Here is a 26,514-nt window from a genome sequence, read left to right on the forward strand (position 1 = left end):
AAAAGGGAGGCAAAGACGAAGTTCTTTTCTTGCGGTGCTCTCTGTAATAGGAGACACACCCTCTCCCCCGCTTCCTGTTAGATGACCACCGCACTTGGGACAGAAATGAGAGTGACACCCCTGCACAAGGACGGCTGATAAACACGCCTTCCTGCGCAAAGGCCCACCCCGGCGCGAGAGATGCCACAGATGACAAAGACGGCTTGGGCAGACTTGGAGTTTATTTGCTGCAGTTCCTTGGCGCTAGTGTACAAGGCAAAAACAAACAAAAACAATTGGAATAATTATAATTATTTAAAAACCCTGTCAACAACTTTCAGTCATTTCTTTATATTTTATATTTTGACAAAACTTTTTTTAAACAAATACAAAATAATCTAAAAGGAGAAAAACTATACATGGATTATTTACACCTCTGATAAATAGACTAATACTGATCCAGGGGCGTTCTGTCTAGAAGTATTGTGAGAACCAGGGCAAGGGACCGGGCCGCCAGACAGGCTCAGCACTGGCCCTGGTGCCACCCAGACTTCACTGGCACCGCCCTGGTTCTCCCACCCAGAAAGTTCTGGTTTCCAGCCTAGACCCTCTTCTGGCACCCTCACAAGCTCTGGCCTAAGAGCACCCGAAGCCATTCCAGGTAGGATCTACATGAAGGGGGGTGCCAGAATGTCCCCCACACTGCTCCCACCACTGCTCTGGCAAAAGCTATTTCTAGAGGTGCTCACCACTGCGAAAGGAGCCGCGACGACATAGTCCGGCGGAGACCCGTGGCTCCTCACCTGCCTCCTGGCGGCAGCGCTCTGCGCCAACCCGGTCCAGGGCCATGTGGAGATGGCCGGCAGCCACCTGCTCTGTCCAGACTGGCTCGGCCAGGTGGCAGGATCTGCCCTGGAGAGTCCCTGAGAGAACGGCAGGAGAGCGCGGGCCTAGGCGGGCCACTCGCTCACATGCCCCACGGGGAAAAGGGTTCCAAGAGGCTGAGCTTGGCCCTCTCGTCCCACTGCACCCTCTGAGCAGACAGAGACCCGCTTCCCCTCAAGGGGACCCACCCCCAAACTTCCAGAGTAGTCCAGTTAGGGCCAGTTGAGGCAGAAAAAGCTGAAGCCCTAAGGGGCTCAGGCAGGACCTACTCCTTCCTCTACAACGAGGACTAGAGTTTGGGGAAGAGAAGAAAAACCAAATATGGAACAGTCAGGTCATCCCAGACCCTCTGTTGGGATGACCTTCCTCACAGTTTTGGTTATTAGGTATTTAGCTCAAGGAAAATGCTGACTTTATACTTTAAAGCCCAACAAGAACTTGGATTCTGAAGGAGAGCAACAACACAAGCGTCTAGTCACTTGTCTCCTGTCCTTGGCGCCCCGCAGGCACTTGGGATGGGACAGCATCTGCTGGAGCTGCCGACCCGCACCCGCTCGCTGCCACCGCGCCGGCCAACAGGCCCCGCAGTCTGACTGCGTCATCTGGAGATCCCGCTGCGCCTGCAGCACCCTCTGCCTTCTCTACGTCACCCTCCCTGTCACCCTCTCGCCCAGATGAGCACCCAGCAGCGAGCTCCCCCTGGCTCCTGAAGCACAGGAGGGCGGCCTGCCCTGCCCAGGCTGACACCCCAGCAGCAGCCCAGGGAGCCCTTCTCTAGGGTGAGGCTCCCCAAACCGGGCAGGGCAGAATGCACCCGAACAGTGCTATGTTCTTTAAAAAAAAAAAAAAATAGATCTTTATAGTACGTGGCTTCTTTTCCTTTCCACCATTTTCTTAACATAGAATAATGTATCAATACATGTATTTATGGTGCAGGGGTGAAGGCTCTTCGTGGGGAAACCACCAAGAGGTAAACGTTCTGCTCTGAGCTCTGCTATCAGACCCGCTGAGCAGGAGGCTGGCAGGAGGCTGCTCTGCCGACAGCAGCTCTGCTCTGCTGAGAGAGAAGGTTCAGGAACCCATGCTGGACAGGCGGCAGGCCCCTCTTCCCGGTAATAACTGCCCACCCTTCTCCCATTTAAAAAAAAAATAGCAAAAGCTGAAGCTAGTCTCTAGGAATTCGGGGCAGGGCCCGGCGGAGAGGACGCCCCTCAGTGGCGCCCCTCAGTGGAGGCCGGAGACAGGGCCGGGCTCCGCAGGCATCGCGGCTCACGCCCTGGGCTGCACTCAGTGTCTTTTCGTGGAGGAGACCTTCTTTTTCCGTGCTGCAAGCATCTCGTAGAAAGGGTCCCTGCTGATGGCTGCTCTGGAGCACAGAAAGGAGAGAAAACAGAGGCATGAGGGACATGGCCAGGGAGAGAGTCCTGGGTGGGGGCTGCCTGAGGTCCTTGTACCCCCACCCCACCCTGCAACTATCCTGTAGAGGCCAACCCAGTGCGTCAACTCTTGCTGCGACACACAGGGCTTAAGGTGACCTGCTTCAAAAGAGACACACAGTGACACATAACAAGATAATTTTTTTTTACCTATTTGAATTTAATAATTAATTTACATTTAGGAACAGAAGCATTACACATTCTTACAGCTATATTCTAATTCAGAGAAAAAGACCACACGCGGTACCTTAGTTCCACGCTGACACCTGGCTTTCCTTCATGGCAGCGAGTGCCTTACCAAGCATGTCACGCGGCAGGCACCTGAGCAACTGAGCTCTGCACGGTGGCAGCAAGTGCAGCTGCCTGAGTCACACCGCTCAGGCTAGGGGGGCAGCACCACCTCTGTGTGGCTCTGGACAACTGACGTAACCCTGCAGGGCCTCAGTTTCCTCATCTGTGAGGCAGGAGACGCTTCCTGGCAGGAGTAAAGAGGCTGCGCTTGCAGGGCGAGGAGGGGTCTGCGAGTCCCACGGCTGGTGAGGGGGTCCGGACGGACCAGAGCAGCTGACAGTCCGGGGGCTCGGCTTCACTGAGGCCACAGCACTGCGTGGCTCAAAAGAATGCTCAGTTCTGCTGGCCACGGGGGTACTAACCGTACGAAAGACAGAACGTACGACACCAGCCGAAACTGTTCTGAGAGAACAGTGAGGGGACGGCAGGGGGACAGGAGCTCCCACACGGCAGCAGCTGGAAGGCCGCAGGGCCAGGGCAGCGCGGGTTCGTCCTGAGAGACACGCGGTGCAACAGAGGCTGGCCTGCGTGGGCCAGGGACTCAGTACAAACTAAGGAGCATGTCACCTTGGTCGGGAGAAACGCGTTGACCGATAAAGGGTATTGGGTCAGACAGCTGTTCATTCAGTTGTGAGAACTAAATTACAACCCTTCAAACCATATACAAAAAACAAATTTCATAACAATTAAAGAGTTAAATATTTTTAAAAACATATGTTAAAAAAAAGACATGAGATGCGTAGGTGACATCCACCTGGCCCACAGGTCCCCACCGCACTGGGCTCTTCTTCCCCAGACCATAGGGCCAGCGCCACAGCTGGTGGCAACTCTGACAGTTCTGCGGTGCCACACGCACCCAGTGGGGAGGGGAATGGGCCCACTCAAGGCCACACTTATGACGACAGTTCTTAGCTGTGTGACCCGGAGGCAGCGTTTCCCTCTTCCCAGACCTTCAGCTTTCTCCCAGCACAGTGGGGCATGGTGCTATGGGACTTTGGGCAAATTTCTTAACCTCTATGGGCCTCAGTTTCCTAAGCTGTAAATGGGAAAATGGTGTCTTACAGGAGTAACAAATTATAAAACACAACCACTATCTCTACTGAGCTGTATCCATGAAAATGAGATCTGCTGCCTTAGAGATGGACAGACAGCCCAGCAGATGGCACCGTGCCCGAGAGCTCGCTCACTTGGGGAACCTAGGCAGGAGGTGCTCTTTAAAAATGCGTAACAGCAAAGAATGCACAGGTCTCCTGCGAGGTACTCTGGGAAGCACAACTGAACCATTCCCTGAGGACCTAACACAGAGCAGGAGCACGGGAAGGCAGGGCAGCGGATTCCGGAGTGGGGACGATCCGTGTCTGACAGTGTGAGTCACGGTCAGGCAGGCCACACTCCTGTTTCCAGACGGCACTTACTTAATGCACTTGATCCACTCCTCCTTCTCCTCGGGTGTGGGGGCTGAGATGCGGTACACGGTGTGGTTTCCCTCCACCACGCGCCCGTCCGCCTCGGTCTTGCAGGCCTTGATCACTTGGTCTTTGTTGTCAGGGATGTACAGCTCAAAGCAGTTCTGAGAAGCGACAGGGGAGGGGGGCACAAAGGTCTTAGGAAGCTGCTGACCAGAAAAATGTTCATTTATTTCCCAAAACACTCTTTATCTGACCTTCATAAAATATGGGCAATATATGTCTTCCGGGGAAAAGAGGAGCTCAGAAGCAGAGCTCTGGAGAGCGGACTGGACATGAATAGGTTTTATTAGCAAAGACGTCAACCAGCAACACGGCGAGAGCCGCAGGTTACTTCATCCTTTCTAAAGCCAAGGTAATACTACCACGATAGTCCAAAACACAGCAAAAACATTTATGAAGTGTCCCGATAAAATAAGTAGCTCGACCCTGAGTGCTTCCTGCTGCCATTCAGGGAGGGACAATTTCTACACCTCAGCAGGCAGAACAAAATGTGACTCAGAGTCTCACCTTTGGCTTCAGTGCTAAAGATGATCAAAAAATCAGACTAAATTAACGGCATGATACTACTTTTCAGGTTTTTTGTTTTTCTTTTTTTTTTTTTTTAAAAAAAACCTCTGAAATTTCATTCTTTTCCAAAGAACTTCATGCTCATTCCCTTCCTCCCCCAAAATTTCTCAGCAAAGATACTCACTGGTTTTTTTGAGTCCTCCACTTCCCGGATACTCAGATTCTCTAAAGGGATAATGCCACGGGGCTCCTTATCCTACAGGACATTGAAGAGAAGGAGACTTCACCACCCAGTGGAAGACACACGCGCTGTTCCATTCCTTCCATTCCTTCGCAGCAGCTCATCCTAAGTCCCCTGCCTTCTCCCGTGACATGGAAGTCACACATTAGCTCGAGGGACCACCCCTTATGTGCTAAAGCAAGAAGAGGTACAGAAGTGTCTAGGGATTGTCCCTATAACCAAAAGTCCTTTGCAAGTGGGAAAGCCCAGGAGATTCGACAGATGCCCCGGAAGGCCCTGCCCCCTCTCGCTTCTCGCCCTGCCTTCCCGCTCACCTCCCGAGCCTCGGTTCTGGGTCAGCAGCTCCAGGAAGCCTTTCCTCAGCTCACCCAGTGTCCCCCAACGCCCGGGACTGCAGCTGCGGCACAGACCATCCGTACGCACTGTCTCTGCCCGCTGCCCCCACTGCCCTCCTGACAACTCTACCTGGATCTAAGGAGGCTCCCAAACTCCTGTCCAGGACAGAGCTAACCCCACCCCCACTGGTCCTCCCTGGCAACTCATCCTAACTCTCCTGCCTTCTCCCATGACATGAAGCTCACAGTGCAGCCCGGGGGACCATTCGGTACGTCCTCCCCTCACAGCAGAGCCCCTGCACATGCTCGCACAGGCCTGCCGCAGCCTTCGCTGTGCTCCGACACCCAGCTAGCCAATCACTTCGCAAGTCGTTGTATCTGACCAGGGTTACACATGCAAAAAGTGTTTAGAAAATCAAGTTCTACAAGTTTTGTAAAAGCAAAACAGTCTTTCAGCCATTTCCTCATCCCTGGCAGCAACTATTTCAACTGCGTTAAGCCAATCTGTTTGGTATCTACCACTGTGTCACATACGTCTCTAAGATACCACGTTTGAACTGCTGACTTCTGCGTGTTAGTTTCAGGTGTTGCCTACAGCAGAAGAGGACGTGGCTCCTGCTCTCACCCTGGCGTGTTCACACTCCCCATCCTCCAAAGTATCTGGTACTTTGGGTCACAGCCGCAAGCACACAGCGTTATCATTAACGCTCTTTTCTCTTCAGACTTGTACCACATAGTAACCTTTTTTACTTTTTTTTCCAGAAAATAATCTCTCCCTCAACCCCCGAACTCAAAATTACCTTTTACTGGGGATAAGGGTTGTTTCTTTTATTTGGTTTTCTATGACCTTAAAACCAAAATCAATTATAAATGGCTCACCTCTTGTCACAATCTCCTTTCTAATGCTAATTTCCCAATGGCATCTCCCCTGGGGCCATTCCACCCGCCTGGCTGCCTCAGGCTCCAGCTCTCCATCCTGCTCCTCCCTCTGCTGCCAGGGTCTCCCCTCTCCACTTAGCGCCCAGGACTGGCAGAGCGCACCCTCTGCTCACACCCCGAGGCTGTGTGGGTGGGAACTGCTGAGATCCTGCTTATGCAACAATGTTCCTACTCGGCCTGCACACATGGCTGACAGTGTGGCCGGGCATGACAGCCCAGGCTGGACGCCATCCTCCCCCGGGACTGTGATGGGCAGCATCCGTCTAGCTTTCAACGTCACCCTGTCCAAAGTCACTGCGGGTGATGCTGCCTTGCCTGTGACTGCTGCTTCCTTTGTCTTCAGTGTTCAGAGATTCCACAAGGATGCAGACTTGGTGTGGACCTATTTTCAGCCATTATGTGGGGTATTCAGTAAGCCTTTCAACCTTGAAACTTACACTCTTCATTTGGGGGGAACTTTTAAAAGAAATCGTCTTGTCAAGGGTCACCTCCTCTGTCTGCTTCCTTAGTCCTCTCTGGAGCACGGTGGACCTCCTGGACTGGTTCTTTTTTCTTTAAAATAATCTTTCCTTTATTATTTTCCATCTCTTTGACTTTTTACTCTTTCTGGGGGATATTCTTGGTGTTTTTCATCCAACCCTTCAATTAAGTTTTTGTTTCTATCATACTTTTAGTTCCCAAGACCATTTTTGATTGTTTTTGTCCTTGGCTTAACACAGCTGCAGGAAGTCACCCCTCTGAGGTGTCCGAGAGTCTCTGTGACTGGCACTGGGGCTTTCTTCTCCCTAGAGTCCCTGTCCCCCACGCTGCTCCCTTGCTGTCTGGCTGCTCAGGTTGGGGCACTCAGACATCTGGCACTCTCCGGTTGTCCCACCTGAAGAGCAGAAGACTACGAGGGGAGATTCCGAGCTGTGAGTGTCTATAAGGCCCCTCTCACTAGGCTGCCTGGGTTGAGTCATTGCCAGGTGAGCAGGTGAGTGGGTGAAGAGTTAGCATAATCTGGACCTTAAGGAGGCTGTGACTTCATTCGCACTTAGACTGGTGGGGCCTGCAACATCTGGGTTACGTGTGCATCATGATGCATGTTCTCCATGTAAGGTGATTTTAAACCAAGAAGACTTATACTGTGGTCCTAAGCTGGAAGTAGGGAGATTATAAGGTGACCCTTACAACCATAGGGAACCCCACTGGAGATCCTGGATCTTTCCCTGCCCTGCCTCATCCATGCTGCTGCATCACGAACAACACAGCCCTCCTCACTATCCTGCTCACACCCATCCTATGCTTGGGACCAGCCAGCACGAGCCAGTGCCACTCACAGGAGAACTCTCGATCCCGCGGGTGCTGCGGAGGAAGCAGACTGAGAGAAACCGATGGAAACGGACGTTAAGCTCCTGGGCAACCACGTAAAGTGCCAAACATGGAGAGGGCTCCCCGTCCAGGGTCCTCCTCCCTGGAACTAAGTGGACAGCCAGGTCTAAGAATAGGTACCCGGCATGCATCACTGATGACTGTGTGTCTGGTAATCACCACGTCCCCAGGAAGAGAGCACTAACCAGCACTGATGTCTTTGACTTATCAAATTTTTCTTTAAGAACAATTATCATTGTTTTTGTAAAAATAATTTCCCATTAAAAGACCTTAAAATACTGCAGAGAAGAAATAAGGCGAAAGGTTTAAAAACACACCAAATCCAATCACTCCTAAATTATCACTGCTGACCTTAGGTGAAGATATTTTGTGTGTATACAGAGGGAGAGATACAGGTTTTATGAAAATGGTATATTTCAGTTGGTATCATTTCCACAAAAGACTTTCCATCTTAATTTTACAGAATAGAAGAAAAAAATGGAAACAGAAACTGGAGAAGCCTTGAACTTCAAAGCAAATGTTTCTTTACTGTAAGAGTTCCTAAAATAACTTTACTCAAGTTAAGAAAAGAGAACTTATGAAAAACATTAAGAAGTTTTAGTCATTCTTTTTAAAAAAAAAAAAAAATGTGTTTTAATTTTACCTGTTGCCGAGGCTGGAGTGCAGTGAGGCGATCACAGCTCACCGCAGCCTCAGACTCCTGGGCTCAAGTGATCCTCCTGCCTTAGCCTCTAAGCGCTAAGATTATAGGCATGAGTCACCACGCTCAAGGTAACAGTACTTCTTGACTCTTTGTTTTGAAAGAAATAGTCTCATAATTCTTCATATTTTTCCTCCTCCTACCTCCGGATTTTTGTTGATTATTTCATTTTTGCATTGCCTAGGTTTATAACATTCATAGTCTGTTCTGTGGCCACAATTTCCAGTTATTTACTATTAGTCCCATATTTAACTATATGTTAATATTACGTTCTATGTTTAAGTATATTTTAGTATTAGTCTTACATTTATGTATTAGTTTTTTTTTTTAAGGCAAACACGAAAATGAAGGTTATTGAGGAGAGAAAGATAGGATTATAGGGCAAGAGCAAAATATAGGTTTACAGAGCACGGTCCATATGCCGCAGATGATGACTGGACCCATTCTTGCAGCAAAGGGAGAGTAAAAGGAAGGGCTCCCCGAAAAAAAGGCCATATTAGTTCTATACTTTAGTGTATGCTGGAGTTAGTTCTGTATTTCAGTGAATTGGTTCCATGCTCATCAGTGGGCTTTTACTTCCTTGGGTCTTTCTTTGATTCATTTACTTAAACGCTAACGGGTCTGGATGAAGGCTGCTGGGTCATCTTCCTTCCACAGCCGTGGAGACCTTGAACCACTAGCTTCTGGCACGGACAGCTGCCTGAGATGATCTGCTTTTGCCAACTGAATGGCCAGAGGCCTTGCTACAAGTGAAACTGTATGAAGGGCTAGCTAGGCCTTGGGGCCAAATTTTCTGTAAGTTTCCTGAAATACTGTGCACTCTCTTGATTTATACAGTCAGGGTTTTTCCTCCTTCTCAGGCAAATGATCTCATGACACATCATACTTTGATTTTGCAGGCACCAATTATTCTGGTATTAGGATTATCTTCTGTCCCCCACATCCTAGCTTTTATCTAATTGTTTCAATTCTTATCTTTTTCTGATACTATCTCTGTGATAAGCACAAGCCCTTCCTCCAGGACATGATTACATTTCTGCTAATCTGTTCCACTCCTAGAAGTTTTAACTTATGTGTTCATAAGCTATACTTCACAACAATTATATAGTTACATTACATAGTTTTGGTGCTCACTTGTTTCAAGACTGCAACCTCTCTTTTCTAGCCTTCCTGCTTATTCTGGTCACTCCACGAGTGGTTCCCTGATTCCCTCCCCTGAATCTCTGACCACTGACTTGAGGTGGAGGGTCAGGTGTTTTGCATTCAGCACTTTCTACAGACTCCTAAGACAACAGTGAGTGAAGGAGAGCTCATCTAAGATGCTCCCTGAGCTCTGACCTCTCCTCTGGGATTGTGAATGTCCAGGGTCCGGGTTTGCTTCTCCTAGTTCAGGGCAGACATGGAAATTATGGGAGCCCTCCATGGACAGTTTTCCCAACCGAACATACAGTCCTGAGCCTTCCCCCTATGTCACAGTGAGCCCTGTTCTTTCACCAATTTCTACCCAGCAGCATATTTTGCTCCTTCTTGATCAGAAGTGAAAACACCAGTTCCCACTGAGCGTGCTTCCCCCAGTCTGAGGGCACCCGTCACCTCCCAGGGATGCCAGCTGGGACTCTCCACTCTGCTCCCGAAGCTGCTGCAGCTGCCCTGCAGCCAGCAGCTGGAATTTACTGAATTGCCCATGCCCCTTTCCTCACTTGCTTGCTGTTTTCCCCACTCATTTTCACTAGTTTCTTGCTCTGTTAGATAATTCTGTGTGGAAGTTTCAATCTACGATCTTAACCCCCGGCAACCCCCTCTCTGCACATCTTAACCACTTTGGTACAGCATTCACTGGCTGCGAAACCTTGCCCACGGCCGGCACTCATAGTCCACACGATAATTTGTGCTGTACACTGGACAACGAGTCCGTTCTGCTCTTGTGTGATGAGGAAAGCTTTAAAGCACCGAAAGCTTGTTTTACTTTACAGGCAGCTTTACTTGTAATGTAAATCAGAATAGGTAACACACATATGTGTTTTCATTACGTTATTTTTAAATGTTCACAATTTTATTTTGATAAATGAAAAATTAGAAAAGTCATATCACGGCTGTTGGCTAAAGTCGATGCTTGGCTGAGCGTGTTCATCGGTGGCTGTCGACTATAGTCGACGCTTGTACCGAAGTGGCTAGGGAACGCATTCACTCCTGTGTTTCCATTGCCTCATAAAATGCAGGCGTTTTGCTGAATAAATGTTGCTGAATTGAGCTGAGGTGACACCACCACAGTCAGCACCACGAGGAACACAGGATTCTATCACAGAATCTCACAGTACCAGGACTGCCTAGCACCTGAGACTACACTGCTTAGAAGCCTGTGCAAGTTTCACTTTGACCCACGACAGTGAAAAAAAATCCAAACAAGACGTTAAAGACGTCATTAGTGTAGATATCTTCAAGAAAAAGGCAAAATATGGGAAGAAGGGTGAACAAAACAGAAAGAAATTTACCAAGCTGTTCATAGTGATACTTTCAGGGGAGAAACAGGGAGAATCTTTCTTTTTTACTACTTTGTGTATTTGAAGTGGATCACTGTCATGTGAAAAGACTGTACTAACAGGAAAGCAAAGGCAGCTGCAGAGCTTGCATGACATGAGTTTAGCTCCTGCAAGCCTGGTCAGAATTCCCTTGCAAGTCATTTAATATCATAATAAACAGCACACCACCATCAGAATGAGCGGCTTTGATTTACAACCTGATACTGTTGCAAAGCTCATTCCCTGTGCAAGAAGCTACATTAGTACAGTATCCATGACGATAGGGAACAGTGCAAGGTGTTAAATGCATTCACCTGTGTACTGGTCCCTAATAATTTGTATCTAAATGTAGCTAGGATTTTAATTTTTACTTAAGCACTATTTTGCTCTACATTTATTAGAAAAGATAATTCTAAGTCTTAATTTTCTCAGTAGGATCAATGACTTTTACACAGTGAAGATAAGCTTGGACAACAAAAGAGAAGCTTTCCCAACTCAACTGCCTTGAGTTGTTTCAAGACACAGGTGCTGCCGGCAGTACAACCATTTAGCTTCTCAGACAACCAAGAGGAGTGACAGAAATGAAAGAGCATCAAAGTCTCCATAGTGGGAGCCACAGTTTGGGCAGCAACCACTAACCTGCCAGGGTTCCAACGTGCTCTGCTCAGAGAAGAGAGCACTGGAAAGAGTTTTATTTTATCATTTTTATGCTCACTGGCTATTTTACCAAAGGGACGCAAATGTAACACAGACTTGCGGTTGTTAGTCTCTTCCACTGAATAAAACCCAAAACTTCCATAGTTTAAGAAAACTTCAATTCTTAAAACTCCAGATAATCTCAATCTAACTTTTCCCATTTCACTTTACTTCTTCTTCTCCCCCCATTATATATTTTATCCCTTGGGCTGTTTCTTCTGAATCAAATCCTTCAGGATTTCTGCTACCCCAGCACATCTGAATTCTCTGAATCACAATTATTTTCTTTTCTTTACATCTCCCTTTCAATAGGGCCACAGACTCTTTCTTGCCAACTGATGCCAGCTCCTTCCTTCTAGCCCAGCTCCCAAGCAGGGTGTCTAACACAGTCTCTCCCCTGTTCTCCCGGCCAGGCGTTGCTGCCACCCAGGTCCGATGCTCGCTATGAGCCACAGTGCCTTTCCAGGCACTCAGCATTCTGTCGGGTTCCCCATTCTGAGATGCACTTTAGTTCTCTACTTTGCTTAAACTCTCCCCTGACCCCTGAAGATGCGGAAGGACAAATGTGACTGTCTCCCCACTGCCTCCTCCAACTTGGTTAGGGCCGTTTAGAAACGGATGCCTGGCCCATCCCTAGTCCCGAGGCCGGCCGGCAGGTGCTCACCGTGGTATATTCAAAGTAGTAAAGGCAGTTGTCGGTCAGAATGAACCAGCGTCTTTTCCAAGTCTTTACCCTGCCACCTGCAGAGCAAAAAGAGATGCACGTTCGACCCGAGACAGCCGGGCAAGCGCAGGCTCCAAAACGCACAAAGCTCTCTTCTCAGAGAGGGGGGGGGAGGGGGAGGGAGGGAGGGAGGTGCTGGGCATCAGGAGAACATTTAGACCACAAATTTTACATCGGTAACGAGACACAGAGCCAAAACAGAAGCATCTTTCACAAAGTGAAAGTCTGTGGGTACAAGCGGAGCAAGCGCGTCTAGGTGACACCTGGAGATGAGATCAGGACAGCAGGATGAGAGAGTATGGGTTTGTGGAGGAAAACCCAGGGCAATCATGACGGCAATGCAAATTTGCCTCGGGCTGGAGAACCCTCAGCAAAAAGCCTGCGTGGCAGAAGTGGGCAAGGAGAGAGTGGCGAGGGCCAGCGTCCCCGTGCAGGCCACGCTGCCGCTGACACGCAGCTCGGCAGAGAGCAGGTAAGGAGGGAAGCAGGAATGAGACACTGTAGGCCCTTCACAATCAAATCTATATTTCCTTGGAACAGGACACCAAACCCCTGCAGTTTTACCCTCTACCTCACCTTCCTGATGGTACTGAATTTCTACACTGGCGTTTAGCCTCCTAGGGTAGTGTGCTGAAAGTAATCTCTCCCCAGAGACCTGGGTGAGAATCAAAGCAAAATGCTTTTACTGGGGAGGAATCAACTTGTAAGGAGAGGTTGGCTCAGGAGGCTTTTTAGTTCTCACCTGTGTTCTCACCTGAGGTTTTAACAAATGCAGTTAGCAGAGGCCAGAAGCCAAGTGAGCCCTCGTGGTGGTGGCTGGGAGCTGGCCAGGGCCTCTTTTAGGCCTTTTCAATATTTCTCAATAAATAACACTGATGTCATGGAGTTACGCAGAGACAGATACTAAGCAGGAAAACTTTAACTATGGCCTCTCTGAAGGAAGCCACATCCTGCTCTCAGACAGGACCATGAGCCTCTCTTTTCCTGCCCTTCCCTAGGTCAAGGGAAAACTTTCCAAATAATGAACCACACACAAATTATCCGGGCCAGGCACAGTGGTACAAGCCTGTAATCCTAGAGTTCACGGCCAGCCTGGGCAACGTATCAAGACCCTGCCTCTCCAAAAAAAATTATCCCTACGGTCCTCACATGCTATGCTATGCATGGCCTTCTAGAAACATTTGTGCCCTGCTCTTTTGAGCCTATGCTCTTTTTTTTTTTTTTTTTTCTGAGACAGAGTCTCACTTTGTTGCCCAGGCTAGAGTGAGTGCCGTGGCATCAGCCTAGCTCATAGCAACCTCATTCTCCTGGGCTCAAGCGATCCTATTGCCTCAGCCTCCAGAGTAGTGGGACTACAGGCATGCACCACCATGCATGGCTAATTTTTTGTATATATATTTTTAGTTGGTCAATTAATTTCTTTCTATTTTTAGTATAGACGGGGTCTCGCTCAGGCTAGTTTTGAACTCCTGACCTAGAGCAATCCACCCACCTTGGCCTCCCAGAGTGCTAGGATTACAGGCGTGAGCCACTGCGCCCGGCCAAGCCTATGCTCTTTGGCTAAGACTTTACCTACACAGAACATCACTTCCCCAATATTCATAAAAAGCAAGGACCACAGGGCACAAACCTTGTCCCACTGGGTCGTGCTTTTATCTCTTGCTCTCACCACAAAAAGGTGAGCAGAGGGTGGTTTTACAGGGACTATGTCCAGCTGCCAGGACCTGCCTGCATGCTCATGCCAGAGAAACCTAAGAGGAGAATGCAAATAGTGTCCAGTGTAGGTCCTGGCAGACAAGTGTCAGGACTATGAGACTGTTAGGCTCATTTTACGCTCTGCTTGGGTGCCTGAACTCTAGAGGTGCTTAAGTGACTGATCATTACCTGCTAAGATTCTATAAGACACAGACCTAGGTCGCGTGAGGGAGTTTGCCATCAGTAGGCACGTGTCACCCACCCACCCATCCTGTGCTGGTATCAAGCAAATTGAGACTCTCTCCCTCCAGTGATTTGTGAGTTTATGTGAGCACTTGACGCTGGTCCCCAAGGGTTATATGGCATGAATTAAGAAAAAACTGTAAATGGATAATATGACATGCATGTGGAAAACAGGAAGGCTGGGCAGAATTAAAATAAATAAGGAGGAGAAAGAAGACAAGGAATATATTCAGAATTGGAGCCAACTTGTTCTTAAAAAGAAATCCCCCTCCCTCATTTCAGGGTCTGAGATCTTCGGTCATCCAGCCTTGGGGGCCTCTGGTTCTCCCCGCAGGGCTTGGCACACAAGGAACATCAACCCATGCTGGCCTCCCATGCACTCCGCCACAGGATACTACCCTCAGTGACACTTGGGACTTAGGAGATCATGGAAAAGCAGCTCAGATGCCAAAGGAACAAGATGGAAGGAAATCAAGGATAAAAAGCAAAGCCAGAAGAAACTTTCTGCCTGATTACAAAAGCTTGGTTACTTCCCTGAACGATTTGTTGCATTAGAGACCTCTGCTATAAAGCATCATTGCAGGCCCATGGGGAGCATTTCCACGTGGAAAGAAAAACAGACATGAAACAAGCAGACAGATCAATGCGCGCCTAGGACAGTCCCTGTGGAACTCACAGGACCACCTCCCCCTGCACGGCTCCTCGTGCCCTCCTGTGACCCCTCAGATAGCAAGGCCAGATGCCATCCTCCCCTACAGTTGAGAACAACCTGACAAGTCCCTAAAACGTTTGAATAAATGTCAATGTTTGGGGCTGTTCTTTTTAAGTTAGCTCTACTCAAAGGATGCTTCGGCACAAACCTGAGGAGCTCTTGGGCTAGGAAAAATGTATTTCCCCCAAATCAGCAAATGGAGAGTAGATACCAACAACATAACTGAGACGCCAATTTGGGGTTTTAATGACTCCCTGAACAGGAGGAACAAAATGAAACAAAAACAGAGCTGAGGCTATAATGCTCTTCCATGACACCCAGAAAATACAAGGACTTTAGCTAGGGATTTTTTGGTTTTGGGTTCTTTTTAAACTTCACTTGGCACCAGTTTGAGCTTAGGGGAAACATCATTTCCCTTTTTCATGCAAAGGTAAATGTCCTAAATGTCGCCTAATTTAATGCTTTTCCTAATTTGCTTTTCAGTCATGGTATGTCAGAAGCACATGGCTTTGGGACTTCATTCCCTTCCTCCTCTTCCCCACTTTAGATACTACTTTCAAATTGATTCATGGATGTCAATTTGAATTTAACAAACATAGCACATGCTTAGCCAATAATTCCAAGTGAAAATGCAATGAATACTCTTTTTGCTTTTTATAAACCTACTCTTAGTATGTTTCCTTGCATTACTGCATTCAGCAAGTTAAATTTCTGCACATCTTGGTGCCTAGCTGTCCGATGTACTCCCCCAAAAGGGAAAACAAGAGAAGTGCTACAAACCCCCAGCCTGACCAGTTCCCTAGGGACTGTACGCTAAGTTAGAAGCAGCATTAACACTACCACCAGCAATTAAAAAACAAAATAACCAAAAATAACAAAATAAGAAAACGCTGCAGCAATGACAGTGGCCTGGGCAGAGCGCGAGCAGGGTGAGGGGTTACATACCTCCTGGAGTTTGGGGCAAGGAAAAGGAGAGCCAAAATCATGGAAACATACAAATGAGGGAGAAAAGAAAATTAAAACAAAGAAATCAAACCCGATTCCTTAATCTTAAAAGTGCAACGTATCAGTCACATTCATGTCTGCTGGGGAGGGAGCTGACCTAAAAACTGCCGTGGGGCAGACGCTGTCCTGCTGCTGTCCAGCACGGGAACCAGGGGACATCTTACGTGCCACAGACCACCTGGTCAAGGCAAGATTTGAGGCACTACTGACAACCTGGCCCCAAAGATGCCACAAATAAGTGTTTACATAGCCAGCATTTATTGGTATATCCAGAACCGGAGCAAAGAAAGCAAAGATTGCTTCAGGGAAATTAAATGTCTTTTCTTAGATGGCTGTCACTTTTTAACGTGTGTGTAAGAATGCACACACATATACCCATGAAGACACATGTACGTATGTGTATACACAAGAATACACATTCTTATGGCTATATGCATACACAGACATATACACACAACTACAGATGGCTGGAGGCCCTGCCTTCTGTAGCACATAAACACAAAGGAGTGATTCTAAGTGTGCTACAATAAAAACACAATATTAAGAGTTTAGAAGGGTTTGGTGGACATTTAGAAAAAGTAATGCAATGAGCTAAAACTGAGTCCTACATTTAGTCAACTTTTTTCTTTTTAAAAATATGGGATGTCTCATGAATTTGCATATCATCTTGGTGCAAGAACCAAGATAATCTTTGTACTGTTCTAATTTTAGTATCTAGGCTGTCAAAGCCAACACTTAGCATTAGCGTTTAAACAAATTTCACTGGAGGGGGAAGTAAATCCAAACTTGGACACACTTTAAAAATTTCTAGTAGGTTTCCTTTTAACTTTATCCATTTGACAATAAGAATGTGGAGCAGAAGGTTGCCTATGGGTTAGTAATTTTAGAGCTTTAACTTCAAAGATTCTACTGGCTTAAAGATACATGAAATGATGGCCAATTCAAGAGATATTTAAAGCTCCTCTCAGTGAAGTGGTACTTTAAGGGGAATTTATGAATTAAGCCATTATGTATAAGCTCAAGGACTTGGGATATGCTTTTAAAAGGAAATATAAATCCTACTGCTATCTGAACTCATCAGAAATAAAAGATTCCATTTTATCCTTCCTAGATGTTTCAATGGCCAAGAGAGTAATGACTTCTAATCACTGTGGCAAGTAATTGAGATGGTAGAGGAAGGTCATTCGAATGGAACACCCCCTGCTAATGTGGGACCCCAACTCATCAAAAGCCAAGGCAGGAAAAAGCAGAGGAAAGTACTCTCTCAGTGTCCAAAAATACGGACATCATCACGTCCAGAAGTTTTAGAGCTCTATGTTCTGAAACAATTACTAAAATCATCACATGTGGGCAGGAATGTGTATAGAAACCCTATTAATTTTTTTCCCTTTGTTTACTTTGTCACCTTCATGGCGAGGCATGACCGCAAATCTCAGCAACACAAGCTCACTTTTAGCAGAGGAAAGAGGAATACATTTTCAACTTTTCTGAATGAATAAAATCATTAATGTGGCTGATTCGGATTGGGAAGGAGCGGGGAAAAAAAAAAACCACTGCCCGAGGATGAGTAAGAGTGCTGTGGATTGCGCTGCAGCCAACGGCTCTAGGGTTGCCATGCACACTGCCTGTGGGGAGCCAGATGCAGAAGGCGGTGATGATGCGCTGGGGTGGGGCAGGAGCGCCAGATACACGTCTGGGTGACGCAAGTAGAAAGACGGAAAGTTGGCCACCCTCCCTGTGGGTCAGTGGACAGGAAAGGGAACGGACCAAGTCCTCAGGGAACCACCTTGAAACAAAACCTGGCCAGTCGACTCAAGACTGGAAACGTGGAGCACAAACATGTGGGCACTATTTATGGCGGACTGAAGTCTTCCCCCCATAGTCTCTGAGTCCTGTGGGGGCACTGACTGTGCAAGTCACTTCCTTCCTGGAGGTGGACCTTTGTCAGAATAGAACTCCTACCAAAGTCTCTCCAGAGGGCCCCGAAAACCACCCCTTCTCACACTGGACGTGTGTGCCTTTCTTCCCGCGTCCCTGCTCTAAGAGCCCTCACCCAGAGACAGCACTTACCGAGTTTCAACAGCCAGCCTTCTCGGTCGGGGTTGAAGAAAGTGTGCGTGAGGTCATTCCCATCATCTTCCGGGATTTTAAAGGGTTCGTTTTTTATGCTCTCATACAGATTCTGGGATAAAAGAGGAAACCTCATGTCTTTGATTCTGGAAATATCTTTTCTTCCTGCCCTTTCTCTTCATTCATTCTACAAACATTCATTATGTGCCCATGGTAAGCCACATACTCTGCTAGGCACTGAGACTAGAAGAACGTGACCATTTCTGCATTCAGGCGGCTCTCAGTGACAAAATAAGTAAGATGCCCACTGGATAATTAGGAAAACAAGAGAAAGTGTTTTAACTTCTATTCAAGCCTTTAGTTTCAGATTTACAAACCACTGTCCCCTTCCTAACTCCTTTAGCTAGGCCTCACTACCAATTTCTTAATGAAATTCACATAATTAAATGAATTAAAAGAGGAGACATTCGATAAATCCTATGTCTTTCTCCTCTCCTACAAAAAAAGACACTGTTTCAGGAAACTTTCTTGAGTCGAAAGAAGGTCGAGCTCACCCGGAGCAGCTCCTCAGGCAGGTCTCCCCCATCGTTGATGCCTCGGTTCATGGCGATGAACCTCTCCACGGTGGGCTTATCTTTGACATTGGGGTTGTGCAGGCTGGTGTTCAACATGATGATGGCAAAGGAGAGGACGTAACAAGTGTCTAGAGACAAGAAAAAAGCAAAGGAGAGCCCTTGTATGTTCAGACGATCAGAAACATCCCATCCAGAAGAACAAGAGATGCCAGATGAAATCAGGAATAAGCAGCCAAGCTCTCAAAAGAAGGGGACAAATCCACACAGGTGGGTATGCTAGGGCATGCTGCTATCAGAAAGAAGCAAGGCATGAAATGTACACCAAGTATTCAAGATTTAAGATGCTTATTTTTTCAGATTGAAAAAGGAGAATGTGTACACTATAGAAGATCCCAAAAATGACACAATGTATAAAAAAGAAAATACAAATTACCCATGTCAATAAAAATTCTTTATAAAAACATGTGTTTTTGAGACAGGGTCTCACTCTGTTGCCCGGGCTAGAGTGCCATGGCGTCAGCCTAGCTCACAGCAACCTCAAACTCCTGAGCTCCAGCGATCCTCCTGCCTCAGCCTCCTGAGTAGCCGGGACTAGGCATGCACCACCATGCCTGGCTACATTTTTCTATATATATATTTAGTTGTCCAGCTAATTTCTTTGTATTTTTAGTAGAGACTAAAAGGGGTCTCGCTCTTGCTCAGGCTGGTCTCAAACTCCTGACCTTAAGCGATCCTCCTGCCTCAGCCTCCAAGAGTGCTAGGATTATAGGCGTGAGCCACCACTCCTGGCCAAAAACATGGTTTTTAATAGTTGTGTGTTTCACAGTTCAGAGGTACCATGACTTATATTCCTAGTGCCTTACTGTTGCACTTTTGGATTACTTCCAACATTTTACTATTAGAGATACCATTAATTAAATGTTCCCAAGCATGAATCCAGGAATCTTCAGCCCTTTTGATAATTTTCCAGTGCTAAGGAAAGAATCCAGTGTAAATGCTCAGTGCACGCCAGGATGGGTGCTCCTACGTACCCGTGGACTGGAACACTCCATTATTGCACTGACAGTAGCGTTGGGCGAATGCCTCCATCATCCGGTCGATCTTCTGGGCCTCCCCTGGCAGCCGGAAGCTCCACAGGAACTGCCTGAATGGTGAGACAGGGTGGGTTCCAGGACTTGGGGAAATAATTTATTTCTCTGTGAAATGTTAAACTGCCAATGACTTTTAACACGAATGAGTAAAGGGAGAACTGCCAGACTGCAACCTTCTGGTACTCTCAACAGATGCAACTGTGACCAGATGCAAATTTACTACTCCACATCGTTGTTACCTCAATCGAAAGTAAAGTACTTAGGAAAAAGTGAAAAATTAAGATTTTCCTATTCAAAAGAATGGTTCTCAGAAAAATACACAGGACTAAAATATAGATAACGCTCATCTTAAACAAACTCCATTTTCAGAAAACAAGACGGGATAGCAGGAAAAGAAAAGAATGCCTATCAAAGCATTCACAATTGATCCCTATAAGTCAGAGAGACCTATAGCTGATAGGTTTAATTCTGCATTATTTCATCCACCTAAATGGCAGCACAAAAGATACTATTTATACCTTTAGCAGTGAAAATACAGAATGACAATTTCTCAAAAAGCACAAAGTAACAGTAAAAATTAAAGTTTACTTTTTTCTTTCTAAAATGAAACTCAGTACTACTTATTCTAGGGCAAGAAATTAAAGGATTTTCTAACTTAAATATTAGAAAAATTTTACTATTCATCAATTTGCAAAGCTTCAAATTTAAGACTCAGCGAAGTTTTTTTTACATAATCTGCTTTCAGGACATATCATAGGCCAATAGATTGTTTTCCTTCAAAATACATCAAGATGTTCAAAATAGTCCCCCCAAAGATTCCAGGGTGCTTGCCTCGGGAGCACTCACCGTAGCGCCTGGACGAGGTTAAGGTCGGTAAACTCGTGCAACTCCACAAATGCATGCAGAACCTGGATGTTAAACTCATCTCTACCAAGAAAAGACAAAAGATGGGGGAGAAAGCAGGAGTCAGACACTGACTGAGAATCTAAGACCCATCCCCATCCCCGGCTGGGCAGTGTCTCACATGTTGTGTCCTGGCGTCATGTGGCTGCCCAGACAGCCACCCCCCCCAACACACACACAGTCAGCAAGAAGCCTGGCTAGCTCTGTTTACCAGCTAACCACACCCCCTAGACAGACCCACCACCATTCTCCAGGACAGCTCCCCTCAACACCAGTGTGGTTACTGCTGCCTTAGAACAAAAGCCGGTCCAGGAACCTGGAGCACTGGGAGCTGGTTTCTGCACATCATCCATGACCAGCCCCTCTAGCAGGCTCACCTCTCTCCAAGGTAGTCCCCGATGGCTGTCTTGTTGAGCCCTTCGCCTTTGTACAAGAACTGGGCGATGTCTTCACACGTGTTCTTTAGCAGATCGTTCTCTATTAAGAACTGGATCCCCTAGAAAAGGACAACAAATACGCCAATGGTGCTAGGAGTAGGCGGCAAGAGAGAAGGGGAAAAGGCAGAGGAAGAAGTGGGTGTAGGAGCACTGGATACAGAGCATCTCATAGATACCTGCCCACTGACACAAAGGGTCAGGGGTCACAGTTGAGGAGCCAGGGCTTGAAACTCCAGACAACCCAGGGTCTATTGCATGGCATTTGCTGCACACAATGCAGTGTGAACTGTAACACTTGGGAAAACACCTTTGGGTTCTACCTGAGTACTGCAGAAAACCCATCCTAAACCCATCCTAAAGACTATGGGCTTTGGCCACTTCCCTCTCACTTACCTTCTTAGGGTCCATGTTAAATTTTTTCCTGCCCATGGCTACCTGTTTGTTCCTCTGCATGTTTTTCCTGTAAAACAACCAACACAGCCATTTTAGTACTTCAGGCAACTGGCAAGTTTTAAAAGACTAATATAATTCCCACCTGCATCCAGTAATTTACAGGTATTTTTGAAAGATTTATCCAAGAAAGCAACAGGTTGGTCTAACTATGAAAGGTCAGTTAAACCCTGACTTGGCTCCATGCTCACTTGTGCTCCTTCTACCCCAGATCAGTGGTTTTCTTTTTAAACATGATTTTTAAAAAAGCTTTATCATGGTATAATTTACTTGTCAAAAAAGATTCCTATTTTAAGTATATATGTGAATAATTTTGCAAGCTTATTGAATTGTGCAACCATCATCATAATCTAGTTTTAGAACGTTTTCATCACCCCAATAAAATTCCTCACACCCATTTACAGTTAATCCCCACTCCTAACTCCACCCACAGGCAACTACTCATCCATTTTCTATCTCTGTGGATCTGCCTATTCTGACATTTTATATAAACAGAATCATAAAATATCTGGGCTTTCATATCTGGCTTCTTTCACTTAGCACAGTGTTTCTCGGCTCCTCCAGGTTGTGGTGAGCACCAGGACTGCGCTCCCTCTTACTGCTCACAGACTCCACTGCACGGATGCACCACATCTGCTTATCCACTCACCACGAGGGACTGTTTGCAGTTTGGAACTTCTATGCATAAGGCTGCTATCAGCATCTGTGCACACGTCTTTATGTGGACATATGTTTTTGTTTCTCTTGTGGAAATACCCAGGGGTGGACACGGCTAGATCACGTGGTACACATATACTTAACATTTTAAGAAACTGTTAAATGATCAGCAGTTTTCCTGACTGTGCGTCAGAATGAAAAATGCGGATTCATAGACCATGCTTCTCAAAGTGTGGCACACAAACCAGCAGCTTCAGGAGCATGCCCAGTTCTCCTATGTGTGTGCGTATCAACTGGGGCCTCGTCGAAACAGATTCTGACTCTGCGTCTGCAAAGAGCCTGTGCTTCTGCATGTTTCATGTGATCCCACATGCGGACTCTGAGTAGCAATGGACCAGCTGAATTGTTCAGAACTTCAAGGAGCCTAGGAATCAGAATTTTTAAAACCTCCCTTGGCAATATGGTGTGCACCCAAATTTGGGAAAGGCTGCAATCAATGGCAATAATAATTTTATAATTTCAGACGGCAAAACAGTTGTTCAGAAATGGAATTATAAAATGTTACTGCCTTGAGGAACAAACATCTTCTCTGGCTAAATTGACAAATGGGGGGAGATGTTCCTAAGTGGTTTGAGGTATCAGAATTTCAGGAGGTGAGATAATCAAGGATCCCCTATGAACAGCTGCCTTAAAACACACAGCCACAGAGGGAACACACAGTTTAATTTCAGCTAAAATGAAGGGTTATAACCAGACATCTAGAAATTCCTATTTAATTTAAATGGTCATCTGATCTTTTTTCGTAAGTCCAGAAAGATTGCTCTGATCAGTATTTCCAAACAAATACAAGGAAAACCTTTCTGACTTCTAGTAAGACTGGTGTGGCAAGTTCAGAGGCACCTATAGAAGCAAGGTATGAAACTGCTAAGAATCCTCAGGTTGGTCCCTTACTAAAGGCTTCCTGTGGCCACCAGAGAGTACACTCCCAGATCTCTGCCAATCAGTTTCTGCTATGTGACTGCCTCACCTGAGCTGTCCCCTAATTTCATTAGCCAGTCTGCCTGCTTCTCTGCCTCCCCTCATGGAGACCCTGTGGCTCTAGGTCTGAGGCAGGCACTTCTCTACGGGCTTTCCCCAGTCCCCAGACAGAGCTGACCCCAAAGCGAAATAGCCAAGTTACTGCTCTCATACCACCTTAGTTAACCAACATGTATAAACTTCAGAAAGTCTTAAATGCTTTAGTATGTGAATATGTTACTAGTATTTTATCAGAGTATTTAGTGTCATTTTACACAATGTTGGCATCAGGTCTTTGATTAAAAACATAAACTGTCTCCTGTGGAAAAGCTGGAACAAATGTGACACCTGTTTGAGGAACTAATCCACGTGAATCTGAGAATTATTCATATGGAGTCTCAGGGATCTGCAGAGTAACTCCCCTTTTGGGGTTTTCAATACTGGAAAGCCATTTTAAGTTCCACATTAAAAAAATAATAATACCCTTATTACCACTCCCTGACTCCCAGCTCCAGACGCAGCTGAGGGGAGCTCCATAAACTCATTAGCTGAGGATAGCTGTATGCATATATAATATGTATCACTAATATTTTCTTCCAATCTGTAGCCTGCCTATTCATTCTTTTAACAGTTATCTTTTATAAGAGCAGAAGTTTTAAATTTTGATGAACTCGACTTTATCCATTTCTTTTAAACTATGTTTAACATGGAAAGTTAGAAAGTTGTAATCCAAAACACCAAACGGACAATACAGAGCCTGGCAGTGATGCCCCAGCCACCTTCTCTGGACACCTAGCTTCACTTACCCTAACACACGGCCCACAGGAGTCTAAAATAACAAACCAAATGGTCTTATGAAGCCAGACAGGGAGACTTAGGCTTAGAAAAATATAGACATAGAGTGAATTGGAAACAGCCCGTTTATTGCATTAAGCAGTTAGAAAACGGTCTGGGAACCCCATTCAAAACTAAACTCTCAAGGTCACTAACATTTCATGTAATCAAAAGAAAAAAATTCAAATGGTCCTTGTCATTTTACACTATAATTTCATTTCTGCATTCTCTTCCCTTAAGCATTAGGGTAGGCACAAATAAGCCCCCAATTATACCCAGACATAACTGCATACTCCAGCCTTTTGAAATTGTATTAGCAGAATTCATGAAGCTTTTCCTTTACACAAAGGAAAACCAGAAACTTTAAAATATAAACATAGTGGACAACAGAGGTGAATAATTCACATAAAAATTTAAGAGTAGTTTAAAGCTTTCTGGGATTCTTGAAGTTCTCTAGTTTAATCTTTCGAACAACGTAAAAAGCTTCTACATGTCAGGAGTCCTAGCAGTGAAGGCTGGAAGGCAGAGAGCATGGGTATGAACGTGTCCATCAGGAACTGGAAGATATAAAACTTACTTTCTCCTCGTGTGTGCCCGGTCAGCGTAATTAAGGCCAGCACGCTTTGAGAAGCTACAACCACAAAAACCACCCGGCAGGAGGATGACCCACCTTTCTTCTGTGGATCCCAGGTTTTCAATTTCATTAGCTACTTCTGCTATCTCATCCTTCAGCCTCTACAAAACAGAGTTACCAAAAGAGGAAGATACAAATTAAGGCTTATGAAATCTCACATAGCCCCCTCCAACCAAAAACAAAATAAAAGCAAAATGAAATAAGACAAACCAAAAAAGCTAAGAAAGTAAATTAGGAAAATTCATCTATTCAATAAATATTTATTGAGCTCCTACCAGACAGTAAGCATTCTAGAAAACACAAAGGTAGAATAAGATGCAGCTCCTGACCTCAAAGAATTTGTAGTCTAGGAAAGTTAGAAGCATAGATGCTATGTAAAAACTGCATGTTCCACTGGAAAATGGCTGCTTCATCACAGTCTTTCAGGACAAATCCACAGCTTCCTAAACACAAGTGTGATGGAGGCTCCCAGGACAAACTCTCCCACCCCGAGCCCAGGCTGCAGCGTCAGCAGCAGCTGTGCCAGACCAACACTGCCGCCAAGTGGCCGCCAGAGGGAATGTCTGGTCAAAGAGGCTGTTGGTCCACACCACCCTCCCAGGTGCAGCAGGTCCTCGGTCAGAACAGATTCTCACAGCAAAGGGGACCTGAGCTGAGAACTACTTCACTTTCTCAGCATCGACCAGTGGAACAGGAACCAAAGAATCAGGGCAAGCTATCAAAATACACTCAAATTCACACCAGAGCAAGTCAAGTCTTTCCTCACCATGTCGTGCAGCTTTGGGGTAACTGGGTTCCCTCTTTCACCCTACCAGATAGTTTATAAAAAATTCTAGAAGAATAGCAATTGCTGCCCCAGGGCTAAAACAATATAATTATTGGCTTCTATGACATTTCTTACAAAGCTTGACAGTTATGGAAAGGAACTTGGAAAAAGAACAAAATTGCTATCACTGACTAGCACATCTAGGGACCAGAAACTATGCCACGTCTTTTATAAATAATAATTCATTTCATCCTTACAACCACCTATGAAGCAGGAGTTTTGGTTCGGATCTTACAGATGAAGAAACTGAAGTTCAAAGAACCAAAACTCTCTTATCTCAAATCATTTGCTAGTAAGTGGCACAGCCAGGACCAGGGCATCTAGCTTAACCTGAAGCCCGCATTCTCATCACCTCCCCTCATCCGCTCTCCACTTAGCATGGCAAACACAGCAGTGACGACTTTGCTCAGAAGACAGGGGACCTGGGGGTCCCTCCAGTTCTGACAAGTGACAGCTAAACTTTTACAAACCGCCCAACCCCTTTAAGATTCCACTTTCTCACCTGTAAAGCAAAGATGACAATACTACACACTGTGCAGAGTTCCAGTGAGAGGTCACAGGTGTCGTGAGAAGACACTCTGTAAAGCCCACATTTTTACACAAACAGAACTGTCACTGTGGTATTTACGCTGGCAAAGCCACCATGCCGTCTCCCACCTGAATGTCGGCCAGCAGCTCCTGCTTGCGTCGTCGGATGTTCTCCAGCTCTTGCCGCTCCTCGGCAGTCAGGTCACTGGGAACTACAAAAACGGAGGGAAATGTTACTAAGAAAGCTTTTATCTCACCAAAAACAAAGTAAAATCCAGAGACCACAAAAGGAGAAAGATACCAAGAAAGAAGCTAGAAGCCAGTTCCAGAACTGACCAACTGCCAGGAGCAGTTCTGGCTCCAAACTCTCATCAGGTTTTCGAAAGAAGGAAGGACCTTAAATCACACAGAAAAGCTCTGAGAAAGGAACCCTTGGAAGAAAAACCAGAGAGAAAAGATTGCTGGAGGCTGAACTGGGATGGCTGTGAGTGAAAGAGCATGAATATCAGCTGACTGCCTCCCCATCTTCATCCCTCCCAGTTGGAAGACTTGGGCCGCTTTTAATCAATCGCTCTAGGCCTCAGCTGCCCGGTGGTCAGAAAAAAAAGTCACCACCTCACTGGGCTGGATAACGTGGAAAGATGTCCCTGACGCCCTGAAGTGGGGGGTGGGGTGGCAAGCTGCAAAGCGGCATGAATAGTTTTGTGCCGTTTCTGGGAGGGGGTGGAGGAAAGAGACTGTATGT

The 26,514-nt window shown here is 46.2% G+C and overlaps 1 protein-coding gene and 2 pseudogenes across 2 annotated transcripts in view; all 3 read right to left on the reverse strand.

Moving 5' to 3' along the window:
• Nucleotides 1-203: 203 nt before the first annotated feature.
• The window catches only part of CYTH1 (cytohesin 1), a 49,032-nt gene continuing 22,721 nt past the window's right edge, over nt 204-26,514 (reverse strand). Inside the window, exons 2-13 of one of the 2 annotated variants that reach the window (XM_075994824.1) lie at nt 25,899-25,981; nt 24,452-24,516; nt 21,217-21,283; nt 20,764-20,882; nt 20,330-20,410; nt 19,424-19,536; nt 18,372-18,520; nt 17,818-17,929; nt 12,033-12,109; nt 4,752-4,823; nt 4,007-4,161; nt 204-2,230 (exon numbers count right to left, since the gene is read on the reverse strand). In XM_075994824.1, the coding sequence (XP_075850939.1) occupies nt 2,152-2,230; nt 4,007-4,161; nt 4,752-4,823; nt 12,033-12,109; nt 17,818-17,929; nt 18,372-18,520; nt 19,424-19,536; nt 20,330-20,410; nt 20,764-20,882; nt 21,217-21,283; nt 24,452-24,516; nt 25,899-25,981 (1,172 nt within the window). In that variant the 3' untranslated portion in view covers nt 204-2,151. Of the gene's footprint in view, nt 2,231-4,006; nt 4,162-4,751; nt 4,824-12,032; nt 12,112-17,816; nt 17,930-18,371; nt 18,521-19,423; nt 19,537-20,329; nt 20,411-20,763; nt 20,883-21,216; nt 21,284-24,451; nt 24,517-25,898; nt 25,982-26,514 lie in introns of those variants that run through there. The other variant, XM_075994825.1, reaches the window with a different exon arrangement.
• Nucleotides 16,379-16,478, reverse strand: LOC142862285 (uncharacterized; annotated as a pseudogene).
• Nucleotides 24,451-26,514, reverse strand: part of LOC142861981 (high mobility group protein B1 pseudogene) — a 32,702-nt pseudogene continuing 30,638 nt past the window's right edge.

This window comes from Microcebus murinus, chromosome 18, assembly GCF_040939455.1.
Source record: "Microcebus murinus isolate Inina chromosome 18, M.murinus_Inina_mat1.0, whole genome shotgun sequence".
Lineage (NCBI taxonomy): Eukaryota > Metazoa > Chordata > Mammalia > Primates > Cheirogaleidae > Microcebus > Microcebus murinus.